Raw genomic sequence first — 16,540 nt, forward strand, 5'->3', positions numbered from 1 at the left:
ACACACACACACACAACAAACATGGCATATGTTAAACATTAACATGCATACAAATCTATCCAAAATACAAATGCACTTAATTTTTGTTCTTACTCAATGGTTCATCAGCAACGGCAGATTCAGAAATGGCACTAGGTGGTCCAATACCAGCAGAATTGCAAGCCATTGCACGGAATTCATACTCTGTTCCCTCTACAAGACGTGTAACCTGGTATTCCCAGCCTTTCATGCCACGTTTTGACACCAGGACCTTATTCACACGAGACCAATAGGAAGTGCCCTTTTCACGTTTCTCAAGCCAGTAGCCAGTAATCGTAGAACCACCACTGTCCACAGGTGGCTCCCATGTCAGTATCATATGGGTCTTTGAGCGTTCTGCGATAGTGACCTTTTCAGGTGGGCCAGGCAGAGCAAAAGGATCCCTAATTTGAACCTCTTCTGTTTCACAGGCCTCACTTATTCCATACTTATTCTCAGCTTTGACCCTAAATTTATAGTTGCCACCAGTTTCCAGATTCCATACCTGAAAAAAAGTATTTATAGTCCTTAAATAAGAAGTTATCATTACATTTAGATTCTATTTGTCTTATATGAAAAATACTCTTTTTTTGACTACATACACAAATGTTATGAAATAATTATTCTGCTTACCCCATATCTCTTCTCAATAATGGAGTTAGTAACCTGCACCCACTCAGCCTTTTCAGGATCTTCACCATCAAGGCTTTTCATCTCAACAATGTAGTTGGTAAGCTCACTGCCACCAATATCCAATGGGGCATCCCAGGTAAGGTTGCAAGACTCAGCTTTGATATTTGAAACAGCAATATTTCTTGGTGGTGTTGGGCGATCTATGAAAAAAAATCTTAAATCATTAGGTAAATGCAAAATAAACACACTCTTGGACACTCAAGCCATGATGGCATACAGCTTCCACATTTCACAAAACTTTTTTTAGTTTTTTTATAAGACAAAGGTATTAGGCATAAGGGGAGGATTTCCATGGTTAATGTGATGAACCATGTCTGTAGCTACTGTATTCAACTAGGACAACTGTGTGAACTTGAACTGACTTCCACACATCCACTAAAATCACCTCAGCATGATGCCACTTGGTTAGATATTCTATCATCCAAAACACTTTAAGCTGAAATGTTCCAAGTGTCCAACACTTTTTGTTGTAAAGTATAGGATAACTTACCCAACACTTCCACTGTGATGGAATGACTGAGTGATCCCAAACGATTTGAGGCAGTAACCGTGTATGTGCCTTTGTCAATCCTTGTAACAGCAGGTATAGAGAGTTTTGTATGTGATGTCACTCTGTCAATCTCTTTGGTTTCTATCAGGAGCTTCTCAGTGGGCTTGTCAATAATAACATCATCCTTCAGCCATTCAATCTTTGGCATTGGAAGACCTGTGGCTTCAGCAGGCATCTCAATAGGTTCGTTTTTCCTTACTTGGATCAAATCACCCTTGAAGTGCTTCAGCATATGCAGACTTGGAGCCACTATAATTATTGAAAGACAGATGAAATGTGTGTCATCACAAAACATGTAATGTCTGAGGCATCATAAATTCCTGTGAAGAACAGTGATGATAAACTAGAACATAACAAACCTTCATCATCCTGAATGACAACAGTCATGGTAATTGAAGGCTCACTTTCACCAAGTGCATTGACAGCCTTTGCACGGAACTCGTACAAATGCAACTCATCAAGGTTTTCAACTGTCAAAATTTGAGCAGTAATCAGCTCTGGGTTGACACGCTGAAAGGCTGGTTCATCTTGTCGCTTTTTCTCAATTATGTAGCCAATGATTGGACTACCACCATCATTACGCGGTGGTCTCCATTCAATAGTAACAGAGGACTTTGTCCTTTCGGTATAGTGGAACTTTTCAGGAGAAGTTGGTGGACCTGTTATTTAATAAGCATACAACAATATATAAGAACAGTTATAATAGTGAGAGTTGTTCTAGGATTAAAAGCATTATGTATGTCAGGTTTACCTTGAGGATCTACAGCACGGATTGGTCCAAGATCAACTGGAGGTCCACATCCATACTTGTTCTTAGCCACAACACGGAAAATATACTCCTGTCCCTCAATAATACCTACAATCTCACATTTGGATGAAGGAGTCTCAATGGGTTGCCTCCATGTGTGCATCTTTGGTTCCCGCCTTTCAATGATAAACCCTGTCACATCACTACCACCATCATCATCAGGATCTGACCAATTTAACATCATTAGCTTTCTTGTAACCACAACAGGTTTCAGGTCAAGAACTGGTCCAGGAACATCTGCAGAGAGATTTTAAATGTTGCAAAATGTATGTTTTGCATGCTGTACTTAAAATGACTGTACAGTTTGAATCTGTATTACAATTTACAAATGACAAAATCTTACCCATAACTTCAACTCTGGTCCATGCAGATTTAATACCACTTGGATTTGCAGCCTGGATTTGGTATTTGCCATGATCACTTCTCTTTGTGGATTTAATAACAACAGTGCTGATTGGTCCAGCTTCTTCTACCTCCATACGATCTTTTTCTAATGCACCATCATCCTTTGTCCATTTCAAAGATGGAAAAGGTCTACCAGTCACATGAGCTGGAATTCTCAGCATCTCTCCAGCTCTAATGACAACTCCATTTTTCACAGAGATATCAAGCTCGATGACAGGAACCTCTGTTTTGGCAAAGAAACAGAGCTATCTGTTAATCTTTTTAGATTGGAACACTTGTAATTACTTAAAAATTAAACAATACCCTATGATAATTAGCATTTATTTTATGTTTATACCTGCAGGGTTTCTCACAATTACTGCATCTGTAAAACCAGGTTGTCCTTCACCAGCACAATTGACTGCAACAACACGGACAATGTATTTTGCACTTTCTCTAACGCCATACACTGTAAATGTGCGGTTCTTCCATGGTCTCTCTGTGGCTCGTGACCAGTCCTTGGTACCAGCAACAACTTTGTCAACATGATAACCAAAGATGTCTGCGCCACCATTGTCTGTAGGAGGATCCCATTCAACATCAATTGAAAAGTCTGAGGTGTCAACAATTCTTGGAATTGGTGGACCCGGGGGCACTGGAAAAAAAAAATTTCATTTCAAATTTATATTAAATAGATATTATATTTAATTAAGATATTGTAATGGTTTATATAATCAAGTTTAATGCAACAAACGTACTGATTTGTGCCTGTGCTGTTTTTGGTTCTGATGGGGGACTGAACTTTCCAGGTCCAGCTACATTTTCTGCACAGACTCTGAAAATATATGTCAGACCCTCTAAAAGGCCCTCTACATTTATTTCCAAATCAGGAACCATGGTGCGATTGACTCTCGCCCAGTGTGTGCTGTTAATTTCTCGTTTCTCTACCCAATATCCCTCAATGGCGCTGCCATTGTCATTTGGTTCTATCCAGGTAACACGCATACTGCTGGCTGTGACATCCTTAATTTCAGGTTTCTCTGGTGCCTCTGGAGGATCTGAATTGACAAGGCAAATTGAACTGTTAGATTAGTTGTGTAAAACAATAATACTGAATATGTGACAAACAAATAATGTAAAGTCTTAATACCAAATGGATTCTTTGCAATGACAGGTTTAGAGATGCATGGGGTTCCAGGACCATACTTGTTCTCAGCAGTGACACGGAAGAGGTACTCCTTGCCCTCAATAAGTTTTGGCACAAGATATTTACAGCCTCTAAGGATTGATGTTACAGTGATCCATCCAAGCTCAGCCTTGGAGTTATCTTTTCGCTCCAATATGTAGTTAAGGATTTCACTACCACCATCATCCAGAGGAGGATCCCACTTACAAAGGATTGAGTTCTTCCTTATCTCTTCGAATTTGAAATTGACTGGAGGTCCAGGAGTATCTGAAAAATGAATTGTTTAAAAATAACCATTCCATTCTTTTACCAAAATGTTTAAGGTGGAAAGGGGTTTATATGTTTCTTGTTGTGTCTTTCTTAAAGGCAGTGTCGGTGGATTTGTTTCCATGCCAATGTGGTATACCATACCAAATAAATTTACTAGAACATTGGCTAAATAGCTATTGTTGGTTACATTATCCAATAGCTTGTGTGGGGTAAGTGACATTAGCAAAAAAGGAAAGTCATGCTTCATCTTCAGAAAAATAGTAAATTATCATGTTTTGATTAAAGATAAATTATATTTTTCAAAGAAAAACTTATATTATTTTAACTCACCAAGGACATTAACTTCACAGGAGGCAGAGGCAACCCCATGATCATTTTCCACTTTTATGGTGAAAACACCATGATCACCTCTGATAGTATCTTTTACAATAATGAAGGATTCACCCTTCCTCTTGGATTCAATGGTAAGACGTTCATTGAGGCTTGGGTGGTATGCTTCTTCAGGTTCCTCTGGTTCCTCCACCTCCTTTTCTTTTTCTTTTTCTTTCTCCTTTTCCTCTTCTTTCTTTTCCTTGTCCTCCTCCTTCTTTACCTCTTTGTCTTCCTCCTTCTTATCTGCATCTGCCTCTTTCTTTTCTGCATCTGCCTCTTTCTTTTCCTCTTTTTCTTTTTCTTTCTTCTTTTTAATGGGCCTTTCTGGTCTCTTCTTCAGTGGCTCTGGCCAAATGGTTGAATTGTTCTTCATCCATGTAATCTGGGGGTAAGGAAATCCAGAGATGTTGGCATCTAATCGGATCTCTTCACCTCGTCTCACCGACAAGCCTGACTGTAGACTACCGCTAAGGAATACTTTTGGACGATCTGAAAGCAGATAAACAACAAATGCTTACATATACCAAGAGCTTGCATCAGAGGGACTTCACATTTGACTTTCTGATTTGACAAGTAACAAAATATTAAATTCATACCAGTTGCATCTGTGGCTTTGATCATCGGTGTGCTGCGTGAAGGATCACTGACACCTGCTGCATTTTCGGCACGCACACGAAACTGGTATTGTTTTTCTTGAGTCAACCCCTTAACAGTATAGGACAACACTGGCACAAGGAAGTCATTACATCTCTGAAAATTCTCTTCCCCTTTCATCATCTTCTCAAGAATGTAACCCATAATTTTGCTTCCACCATCATACATGGGAGGCTTCCAGGTAAGGGTCACACTCTGAGAAGTTGGGTTGTGTGTTTCTACATCAACTGGTGGATCAGGACGTTCTGTATTTGAGGGACAAAAAGTGATAATAAATATTATGCAAAATGAAAGGAACATCTAAATCTGTTCAATGAATGTCATTACTTACGCTTCTGATCTTCGGCAATTACAGGGTTACGAAGCTCAATAAATTCACCACCACCAATCTTGTTGACAGCTCTGACACGGAAGTAATACTCTCCATTTTGAATAAGATCCTTAACTGGCCAGCTCACTTTGTTTTCTCCAGACATAACATTGACGTAGGTTCTCCTGCCTGCTTCTCTGCGTTGCAACACATAGTGGAGAACAGGGCTACCACCATCATAGTCTGGAGGATCCCAGGACACCTTGCAGGTGCTCTTGGTAATTTCACTAGCAACAATTTCTTTACATGGTCCAGGAAGACCTAACATTTGTAAAAAAAAAAAAAAAACAACAACAAAAAAACAACAACAAAAAACAAGCAAAAAAACAAAACAAAAAAACAAAGCAATGGCATTAGATTAAAATGTGAAGGTGCATTTTCATGATTATGATTGCATAATCAGTAGTTAATGGGTAAAATATTCAGATAAAGCAGACGAACTAGCAGGATAAAAAAATACGTACCAATAACTTTGACATTCATTGTTCCACTACTTGAACCATTGCTGTTCTCCAAGGTAACTTTGTACTGGCCAGCATCAGCATGTAAGCAGCTTGGAATTTCCAGATGGCAGGATGTGTATTCAGCTCTGAAGAAGATTCTGTCATCAGCCTTCAGTTCATTTCCATCTTTGTGCCATGTAATCTTAGGTGACGGCACAGCCTTAAATGGAATTGGGAGGTGCATCTTTTCACCTTCTACAACAACAAGGTCTTTGGTCTGGAAGTCAAGGGTCGGGCTACCTGCAATGATGTGAGTAACAGTGCAATCAGTTATCCTTAAATTTAAATTGTAACAAATCATCATTTATAATGTTATACAAAAAAAAAAAAAAACTTACAGTCAGAATCTTTGGCATATACGTTCTCAGAAATGTCAGAGGGCTCACTGGCACCAACAGAATTGACAGCACGGACTCTGAAGGTATACTGCTTCTCAGGAACAATGCCCTCTTCATCCCCTGCTCTGTATTTTAGCTCTTTGACAGGACGAGAGTTGACTCTCATCCACTTCTCGGTTCCAGCCTCACAGAGCTCAATATGGTAGCCAATAATGGGACTTCCTCCACTCTTTTCCGGTGCCTTCCAGGCAATACAAATATGATCTCTGGCTGCCTCTGTGACATGCAATTCCTGAGGTGGTGATGGTGGCCCTGTCAAGATAAAGAATGGTTTCATTATGAATTACATTTCAAATTAAAAATTCAACTCACTTTAAAAAAAAAAAACCTATAATTGTAATTTTTGTATTATATTGGAATTCCTGGATACACCATTATTGATTCAAAATAATTAAATAAATGTAAAAATAGCCATTTCAAACCCAAACATATGTAATATTACTGAGGATGTAACTGTTCTGTTGTACGTATAAGTGTACTTCTGCAGTGTGCATGTAAAAATAGTCCTAATTTTTTTTAATTTTTTTTTATATACGATTTTAGAATATTTTAAGCATGTTATTAAGTTGTAGAAAGGCTTTCAATGCATAAGATTACGAAAAGATAAAGCATAAAGTAATAAAACCTTTAATGTGTTCTGAGACAAATCAGACACAATTATTTGTTATATTTAACAAATAATCCTTAAAACTCGCTCTGTGGTCTTTGGAATCATTGCCGCGACATACCACTAAGAAGGGCCCCAGTTACCATGGCTATGTGAATGTAAAGCATGTGAAGAATTTGAGAAGCAACATATAGCCCTTAACACAGATATTCTGGACATTCAAATTAATTTATAGTATTTGTGCACCCCAGGACACGTGTGTATGATTAATACTGTTTCATGTAGTGTTTTTTTGTATGTTATGTTTGTTTTATTCATATTTCATGGTAGATAGATGGTCAATGTAACCTCAACTATACCATGTTTGGTCTCTATAAATTTGAACTTAATAAAACTAAAAATGTGTGTATATATATATATATATATATATATATATATATATATACACGTACTGGTGCAACGATGTGTGTGGGACGGAAAGCCAGTCTGAGGACACAGTCGTGGACTGGCAGGCCCAACACCTCAAGTCATGTGCAACTTCCCTGACCATGAGCTGAAACTAACCATGCAAGTTCATCATATCTTCAGTCAACGCAGAAGAAATCGATTGCAACTTCAACACCATCGACTCAGAGGGTTTGGGTAAGCAGTCTTCTTAATCCTCTTAACGAGGTTCTTTGAAAATAACAAGCTGATGTTTTTTTTGGGGGGGTTAAATACTTTTTTCCATAGCTTCAATCCATTGTTCTGATCCGGTTTTTCATTCTGTCACTTTCCGTCTTACCCATGTGTTTTCTGTCAGTTTATTTGTTTTACTTGTGATTTAGTTATTTTTTTTTTTTAGTTAATACATATCTGGTTCTGACTCCCTGCCTGCAAACAAATTTTCACTTAAATGATCGAACTTGTTGCACCCTCTACGCGCTGTAAATACTAAGGAAGAAATATTTTTCTGTGCCCAGGAAAAAATACCCTTCTCTTAGAATGAATTAATAATCAATACTGAGTGATCCCAGGATAAACAAATGTATTGATTGATTTATTGTAATGTTAATGTAGCTTCATCAAGTTAATCTCATTAACTGATTCAGATATTCATAATTAGTCATAATGAGTAATCATAATAAGTTATGAATAATTATTAATATTTCTCCTTTGAGCTAACTCGCTACAATGCATATGATTATTTATGTTATTATACTACTAAAATTATATTGGGGTCTATATATAGCATACCTGTTGGGTCCTCAATGACCACAATATCAGTGGGTTCACTTGGGTGACCAACTCCAGCCTCGTTCTCAGCAGAGACCTGGAACTGCACTTCAGTGCCCTCGATTACATCAGTCACTCTGTAATTGCAATCAGGACCTGAAGTCTTTCCAGATTTTACCCAACGGGTTCCAAGTTTCTCCTTCTTCTCAATGGAATATCTAGGAAAGTTCAATATTTGGAACACAATTATATTTTTGAAATATCTTTTTTGTATGATTTGAGACATATCAATTTAAGCACTTCCACTTCACACCAGAGAGACGGAGACAGATGGCAACAGACACTTTGTCGGGTTTTGTTTAATCAGTATGTTACCCCTTGTTAACCCCTCGATCAGCTTGTTTTCACAGACTGAAAATGCTAAATTGCTGTTGGAATGTCTGAGAAGTGCCATGCTGTAATCTGATGACTGTCTGCATTCAGACTGTCTGTCAGTGCAGTGTGAATGGACCTTAACAGCATGATTTAATGGACATACAAAAAAAGTAATTACACGTGAGTTAAATGCTAAAATAAAATGAAAATATAAAAACAGTATGAAAAATGTTTACTTACAAAACTTAAAATGAAAATTAGAAATGTTGCCTTGGCAACTAACTTAAAATGAAACAAGTTAAAGTTGAAGTAGTAAAATTACAAAAAAATAAAATATATCAATAAAATAAAAACTGTAAAAATTATTAACTAATTACTTTAAAGTTAAAACTGAAAATATGAAAAAATAAATTGAATGAATTTTTTTTTTCAAATTATTAATAAATACTATAATAGTGTGTGTATATATATTATACTTTTTGTATGATTTGAGATATATCAATATATATATATATATATATATATATATATATATATATATATATATATATATATATATATATATATATATATATATATATATATATATATATATATATATATATATATATATATATCACTCCACCAATAAACTGATACAATGGCCATATGTAACTACCTCAAGACAGGTCTTCCACCATCATTTTTAGGTGCATCCCATTTCAGGTCAACGTGAGTCTTGGAGACACCAGTAATGGTCAAATTATATGGAGGTCCAGGGGTACCTGTGAAGAAGAAAAGCATATGTGAGATAAATTCCAATACTAAGTATTAACAACTCAAAAGGACGAAACAAGCAATAAGAGGGACTAAGTACGCACTGAAAGTATCCTTGGCGAGAACAGAGTCTTCAAGTTCACAAAATTCACTGGGTCCAACAGCATTCTCGGCAGCAACACGGAACACATAAAGAACACCTTCATTTAATGGGGTGACAGTGTACTTTAACTCCTTCACAGTGGTGTCTACAGCCTGCCAGCCTTTGCGTCTGACATCTCTCTTCTCAACAATGTAGTTTGTGATTGGAGAGCCACCATCTCTCTCAGGTGCTGTCCATTTCAGTTCGGCACTGTTCCTGCTGCTGGAAACTACATTAAGCCATCTTGGAGGAGATGGAGGATCTAAAGAAGGATCATCATTAGAAAATGTTGTGTACAAAATTATACACTTTTTAATATTAGAGCAATGGTTAATACTAGGATTAAAATTCTGCCATCATTTACTCACTCCCAGTCTCTCCCAAACCTGTATGACTTTTCATATTACCACAAAGGAATAATATTAAGAATGTCAAGAATATCATAGACTCTTTTTTAAGCAAATATGTGCTTTTAACTCCAAAATGGAAAAAGTGCAGCTTGTGTGCTATATTTCAAGGCTTCTGATTGAAAGGCTTTGTATAAGGAACAGACAGACATTTAAGTTATTTACTGAAAACCCTAATTAAATTTTGGACTGTTCACACAACTATTGCATGCCTTCAGATACCAGTGTAAACATAATATGGACTATTTTCATGAGACATTTATGATCCATTTGTGTCCTTTTTTAAGTATGAAATTCCTCTATTTATTGAAATTGAATGAATCAGAGTAACCAACTACATTATTAAAAAGTTCTTCTTTTGTGTTCCACTGAAGAAAGTCAGTCATAAAGGTTTGGATCTGCATGAGGATAAATAAATGAAGAGACAATTCTTATCTTTAACAGTATGACTTACTGAGTCTTTCCTTGCAGAGCACTGGATCACTTGGTTCACTAGGTTCACTTTCACCTGCCGCATTGACAGCTCTGACACGGAATGAGTACTCTTGCTTCTCCATCAATCCTCTCAGGAAGTGCTCAAGAGAGGGGATACCATCAGCTACACGAACCCACTCATCAGTTCCGCTCTTGAGGAGCTCAATGATGTAAGACTCAATCTTTGCACCACCGTCATGTTCAGGTTTTGTCCATTGCAGGAAGGCAGATGTTTTGGCCACATCTTTAACAGTGGGCTTGCCAGGAGCCCATGGAGGATCTAAAAGAAAAATTCACATCATGCAGCATGAAATTTTGTAGGTGAAATAGGCAAAGTAGAATATTAATCAAATGTTAATCCTACCAATTGGATCTTTAATCAAGATTTGGTCTGTCTCTTTGCTTGGTTTGCCAGGCCCAGCAAGATTTTCTGCCAAAACACGGAACTTATACTTCTTTCTTGTGGGCAATCCTTTTACCCTGCAAGCAAATTTGCATTTCAGACGTATTAAAATACAAACAAACACGTTTATGAAACAACAGCTGCATACTAGGTGAGATTGACATCCTTACATACCTAAAGTTTGTGTCCCTAATAGGCAGCTTGTTGCATCTGATCCATTTGTCATGGTCAGGCTCATATCTCTCTACCCAGTATCCAGTAATAGGACTTCCACCATCATCATCAGGCTCATACCAGGACAGCGTTACCGCATCCTTTGCAATATCAGATGTCTCCAATTTATATGGGGGACCAGGGGTATCTAAGATATTTCGAACATATATTTTAATTAATAATTCTGGTAAAATTTTTGGCAAAATGTGTTTGGATTGTTGAAACAGCATCAAATAACATACCAAAGGGGTATCTGGCAATTATTGGGGCATGTTCTGCTGGGGCACCAATGCCAAACTGATTTTCAGCATAGACCCTAAAGATGTACTCCTTGAAAGCCACAAGTTTTGTGGCTTTGTATGTGGTCTGCTTCACAGTGGATGACAACTTGTACCAGATTTCACTGTCTGCAGCCCTCCTCTCAACAATATAGTTTGTCACCTTTGAGCCCCCATCATCTCTTGGAGGATTCCAGGCCAATACACAGGACTCATTGGTGATTTCAGATATATCAAAGGCAGCTGGTGGACCAGGTTTATCTAAATGGAGTTAGCAAAGATTGGATATTAATATCATCAATAAATATATATAGATATATGTAATTTAGATATTATATTTTTTTTTTCTGTCACGCAACCTAGAATGTTGACATCAACAGTTGCAGTTGCACGGCCACTGCTGTTGACAGCCTCAATGATGTATGTAGCTGTGTCATCCCTCTTGGTCTTAGCAATGGACAGCATTGAGTGGCCAGGTTTGGTATCAATTGTGATTCTATCGTCTGGCTTCAAGACTAGGTCAGCCTTGGTCCACTTGACTTTAGGCTCTGGTTTGCCTGTGATGTCAGCTGGAAGTTCAATTTTTGTGCCAGCTTTAGCAGTCAGTCCAGCCAACAGTTTTGCATCTAGTTGGATCTCTGGAGGCTCTGTGAAAGTGTTAAGTAAAGCAATTAAACATTGAGCTTTACCACAAACAAAATGTCTCAGAATGTGAATGCATGATTTAATAAAGTACCTTTAGGATCAACGGCCAAGATCTCATCTGTTGCCTTGCAAGGCCTACTGGCACCAAGTTTGTTCAAAGCTCTCACACGATAAGCATACCACTGTCCTTCAGTGAGACCAGTCACTTCAAACCTGTTTGTATAGGTCATTTAGTTTCACGTTTGGTAGTATGCACCTCAATTCAGTTTACAAAAAAGTAATTTGAAATTATCACTCACTTAAGCTCAGGCACTGGGTCTCCACATGGCTCCCACTTGTCAGTGCCACGTTGTAATTTGTCAACAATATAACCTTTAATTGCAGTTCCACCATCCCATTTAGGAGGCTCCCATGACAAGAAGATCTTGCTAGCAGACTTGTCTCGCCATTTAAGGTTTTCTGGTGGGTCTGGTACAGCTGTGAAACACATGCACCCCACATGAATTTAGGAGGTATTTCATACTTTTGACATTGCGAATATTTAGCACTAACTAATATCTTATTAGTATTGAAACCCACTTGCAGGTGAAGACACATTCACTGGTTCATCAATGTAGGCGGGTTCTCCAGGGCCACATTTGTTGCAGGCAATAACTCTGAACAAGTATTCTTTGCCCTCAACAACATCTGTGACTGTGTATTCTTGGTCTTGCAAACCTGACATCACCTATAATCACATAAGCACAAGGAAATAGATCACTTTAAGTTCGCAGAACAGTTCACAAAAAATTAATGTTCAAAGATTTGCTAATGTCTATACCTTCACCCAGGTCTTTCTGGAGACCTCACGCTTCTCAACCTGGTAGCCGGTGATTGGACTGCCTCCATCATGATCAGGTGCCTCCCACATCAAGTGAACATGCTTTCTGGTCACTTCTGCAACCTTCAAGTCTTTTGGTGCACTTGGAGATGCTGCAGAGAAATAACTCTTTACTTTTTCCTGTCTAAAGTGCAAATTGATGGATATATGACTATAATAAAATATTGTGCGTACCAATAACGTTAACGTCTATCTCTCCTGAGACACTGGTCACATCATTTTCCAGCGTCAAGGAGTATGTGCCTTTGTCAGGACGCAGACTTGGGGTTATAATGAGCTCTGTGAAGGTTGACTTTGTAACCATAGACACGCGTTCACCAGCTGTTAACACATTTTCACCAAAAGTCCACTTTGCTGTGGGCACCGGATACCCAGTGATAGGGACACGAATTGCAAGAGGATTAGGGACAATAACCTCTAGACCATCCTTAAATGCACTCAAGTCCAGAGTGGGTGCAACTGTGTCAAAAGAAGCAAATCATTTAGTAAGCAACTTGATTTGACTTAACTTGAAGATTCAGATATATAAAGAGCTCTGTAGGGTGCAATGATGCAGAAATCACTTACAGTGTGGATCATCTGCCAGCACAGGTCCAACAATGTTTGAGGGGTCAGACTGCCCAGCTGCATTTTCAGCAAGTACTCTATAGCTGTATTTTTTCCCAAATTTCAAGCCTGACATCTGTGGAAAGTATTTAGACATATTCGTAACAACACTAATATGGACTATACCAATCAAAGACGAAATCTCTTTCAAAGAAACTCAGTTCACTAGGTGGCGATATTTGCAGTGCCCTCAGACAGCTATTTCGGGCAGACAAGACATTAGACATTAAATGGGAAATACTGAAATCTAAAAATGTAACATGGACTGATGTTTTCTATGCATAAATCGCATTTAAAACGCTCTCTGGCAAAGATCGAAAAGCTAGCACACTTACCCTGTAAAGCAGGTCCTGGCAAAGCCTGGCATTGCATCTGAGCCACTTGTCTGTGCCTTCTTCACATCTCTCAATGACGTAGCCAGTGATCACTGTGCCTCCATTTTTTAAGGGAGTCTCCCATGTCAACAGACAGGAGTCCTTGGTCTGCTCAGAGTGTGTCAAATTCAGTGGAGGGCTTGGCCTCTCTGTGAATCAAAATATTGGATATATATATTACGTGTGGAAAAAAAGCATTGTTCTAAAGAAATGATATTTGAGATTTTACAAACCAATGGGGTCCATGATCTTCACTGGGTTAGTAGCAGCACTTGGTTTGCCAATTCCAGCTTTGTTTTCAGCCTTAATGCGGAAGATGTACTCTTTGTTCTCAATAACATCATTAATGATAGCTGTACGTTCATGTGGTTTGGTCACCATGACTGGAGCCCAGTTCACAGAAGTTCTATCACGTAGTTCAATAATGTATGATGTGATCTCAGATCCACCATCGAACAGTGGTGGTTCCCAAGAGACTGTGGCACTAAACTTGTTGACATTTCCAACAACAACTTTCTGTGGTGCATCAGGAACATCTGGGGTGTGTACAATTAAAAAAACACAATTAGAATCACTAGCTAGGGAGCATAAAAAAAATACTTTCAGATATTTTTGACTTACCAAACTTATTTTTAGCTTGAACAGCTTTATCTGTCTCAACATTGGGCCCACTTCCAACTCGGTTGCGTGCACATACACGGAAGAGGTACTTGGAGTCTTTCTGCAAGCCAGTTACACAGTACTCTGTGCTATCGGCGCAGTCAGTGGCCAGAGTCCAGGTCTTACGTTTGATATCACGTCTCTCAACCACATAAGCCAAGATCTTGCTGCCACCATCACTCTCAGGCTCTTCCCAGGCAATGCTGACCTCACCATCAGCAGTGTCAACAACATGAAGGTTCTTCACAGGTCCAGGAACATCTGTAAAAACAGGGGGGGAAATTTTTTAAGCAACAATACATCTTATATATATATATACAACAACAATATCTTAGGATGTATTATGTAACAAAAAAGATATACTATGAATATAACTTACCAATAACTTTTAGGTTTATGAATGCCTCTCCTTTTCCATGTTTGTTCTGGATACTGATTTTATAGCGGCCTTCTTCTGACTTCTTAGGGTCCTTAAGCCTGTACTCTGTCCTGTCAATAGAAGTGTGAATATTGTCTTTTGGCAGACTGATTTCATTGTAGAACCACTCAGCCACAGCATGTGGGTAAGCATTGTAAGGAACTGCCATAACAAATGGCTTTCCAGCGTCTGTCACCAGGTCTTGATCCAAGGTTTTAATTGTTGGTACGGCTGTGGAGAAACCCCAGGGCATTTTAAACATAAAATTAATTTGATTTTATGTCGGAAAACATTTAATTTTACATAATTATTTCATAATTATGTCTTACCAGCAAGCTCAAGCTTGGCTCTGGCATCTTTGTCCTTGGCAATGACTCTGTACTCGCCTTGATCACGTGGCCTAATTTCACACACTTGAAGCCTGTGAATCTTACCCTCGCTCATCATCTGGTACTTATCACCTTGGACAATAGTCATGTTATTCCTCAGCCATTTGACCTCAACTCTGTCTTTGTTGAGCTCAACTTCATACACAACATCTGAGCCTGGGGGCTCAAACAAATCTGTGGGTGGTCTGACAATCTCCACAGGGGTTTCTAAAGAGGTGAAAATGTCATAAAAGCCATTTAAAATTCCGCTCATTTCCATGACTTCTCTATGCCTGTAAATCACACATTTTAAAAGTTTCTGATATTTTCAGGTTTTTAATGGACACTGAAACAAACTTACCCTCAACAAAAAGACGTGCTCTGGATCTCTTGTCATCCACTCCGCAGGCATATTCACACTCATCATCTGGTCTGCACTCCTTTATACGCAGTCTGCATGTTTTGCCATCTCTCTCAAATTGGTATCTTAAAATTAAACATAAAATGCATATTACACTTCCTTAAAACCAACAAAAATGCCCTTAACAAAAGCACTTAGAACAACACAATGCATCTTACCTGGGTCCTTCTCTGATCTCCCTGCCATCTCTGTACCACTTGATTTCAGCCTTATCTTTGGAAAGTTCACAAGTGAACTCAGCATCCTCAAACTCAGTGATGGTTTGGTCTTTGAGCTGAATGGTGAAATCAGTAGGTGCCTCACTAATGATTAATTCTGCTGTGGCCTTATCAGCACCAGCAACTACAATGTATTCCCCTTCGTCTGCAAGGCTGCAGTCCTTAATGGTCAGAATGTGTTTGTCCTTGTCCACACGATATAGAATTCTCTTGCTAAGAGTAATTTCCTGACCTGCCTTCATCCACTGTACTGTCACATTTGGTCTGTTCACCTTACAAGAGAAGCTGATGGTCTTTTTCTCCTGTGTGTCAACATCCTCAGGAGGAACAATGATTCTAAGATCTTCCTCTGTGGAAAGTAAGGTGAATGATAAGTTAACTGGCATACGATTTTGAAACAAAGTCTAAAATCCATTTAGTTAAAATGTCACTAAATGCTGCAGGTTAGTTGTATAAAGTCTTTTGCAGGACAATTAATGTTATATTTGTTAGAAATTACAATATGTAAGTATGTAATTTTATAGTTAAATATATTTTATAATAATTAAATAATTTAATACTTGTCAAAAACACATATCTTACAACCTAAAAATCCTTTTACTACATTAAAACCCATTTGCTACTAAACTAATACAAAATGCTCCTCTAAATGCCCATTCAATTGGAAATTTGTGTTAATTTTTTTGACAGATGGTTCATGAGAGATACCCTTTTATATAAACAATGTTGCACTATTCAGAGAATATGTTTCAATATTTTTGTGTTGTTCATGTGTCCAAATACAAAGTTTAGTCTAAAGTCAAAAGTTTTGCAACTTATGAAGTATTCTCACACTCAAAGTAAAAAAAACTATAAAAAACAAAGGACATCCATA

At 38.1% G+C, this 16,540-nt stretch overlaps 1 protein-coding gene across 14 annotated transcripts in view; it reads right to left on the minus strand.

Moving 5' to 3' along the window:
• The window catches only part of ttn.2 (titin, tandem duplicate 2), a 171,547-nt gene that overhangs the window by 68,851 nt on the left and 86,156 nt on the right, over window positions 1–16,540 (minus strand). For all 14 annotated transcript variants that reach the window (XM_067444370.1, XM_067444373.1, XM_067444378.1 and 11 more), the window contains 35 exons: window positions 15,607–16,015; window positions 15,389–15,513; window positions 14,989–15,255; window positions 14,621–14,890; window positions 14,203–14,502; window positions 13,815–14,117; window positions 13,543–13,730; window positions 13,169–13,283; window positions 12,776–13,060; window positions 12,542–12,693; window positions 12,301–12,448; window positions 12,021–12,198; window positions 11,813–11,934; window positions 11,436–11,723; window positions 11,041–11,337; window positions 10,760–10,946; window positions 10,547–10,662; window positions 10,163–10,462; window positions 9,264–9,563; window positions 9,062–9,167; window positions 8,050–8,246; window positions 6,147–6,458; window positions 5,770–6,048; window positions 5,267–5,566; window positions 4,878–5,180; window positions 4,240–4,770; window positions 3,604–3,906; window positions 3,212–3,511; window positions 2,812–3,108; window positions 2,413–2,697; window positions 2,013–2,306; window positions 1,621–1,920; window positions 1,202–1,510; window positions 652–851; window positions 94–523 (listed from right to left, as the gene is read on the minus strand). In XM_067444370.1, the coding sequence (XP_067300471.1) occupies window positions 94–523; window positions 652–851; window positions 1,202–1,510; window positions 1,621–1,920; window positions 2,013–2,306; window positions 2,413–2,697; window positions 2,812–3,108; window positions 3,212–3,511; window positions 3,604–3,906; window positions 4,240–4,770; window positions 4,878–5,180; window positions 5,267–5,566; window positions 5,770–6,048; window positions 6,147–6,458; window positions 8,050–8,246; window positions 9,062–9,167; window positions 9,264–9,563; window positions 10,163–10,462; window positions 10,547–10,662; window positions 10,760–10,946; window positions 11,041–11,337; window positions 11,436–11,723; window positions 11,813–11,934; window positions 12,021–12,198; window positions 12,301–12,448; window positions 12,542–12,693; window positions 12,776–13,060; window positions 13,169–13,283; window positions 13,543–13,730; window positions 13,815–14,117; window positions 14,203–14,502; window positions 14,621–14,890; window positions 14,989–15,255; window positions 15,389–15,513; window positions 15,607–16,015 (9,096 nt within the window). The remainder of the gene's footprint in view (window positions 1–93; window positions 524–651; window positions 852–1,201; window positions 1,511–1,620; window positions 1,921–2,012; window positions 2,307–2,412; window positions 2,698–2,811; window positions 3,109–3,211; window positions 3,512–3,603; window positions 3,907–4,239; window positions 4,771–4,877; window positions 5,181–5,266; window positions 5,567–5,769; window positions 6,049–6,146; window positions 6,459–8,049; window positions 8,247–9,061; window positions 9,168–9,263; window positions 9,564–10,162; window positions 10,463–10,546; window positions 10,663–10,759; window positions 10,947–11,040; window positions 11,338–11,435; window positions 11,724–11,812; window positions 11,935–12,020; window positions 12,199–12,300; window positions 12,449–12,541; window positions 12,694–12,775; window positions 13,061–13,168; window positions 13,284–13,542; window positions 13,731–13,814; window positions 14,118–14,202; window positions 14,503–14,620; window positions 14,891–14,988; window positions 15,256–15,388; window positions 15,514–15,606; window positions 16,016–16,540) is intronic.

Source organism: Pseudorasbora parva, chromosome 5, assembly GCF_024679245.1.
Source record: "Pseudorasbora parva isolate DD20220531a chromosome 5, ASM2467924v1, whole genome shotgun sequence".
In the NCBI taxonomy this organism is placed as follows: domain Eukaryota; kingdom Metazoa; phylum Chordata; class Actinopteri; order Cypriniformes; family Gobionidae; genus Pseudorasbora; species Pseudorasbora parva.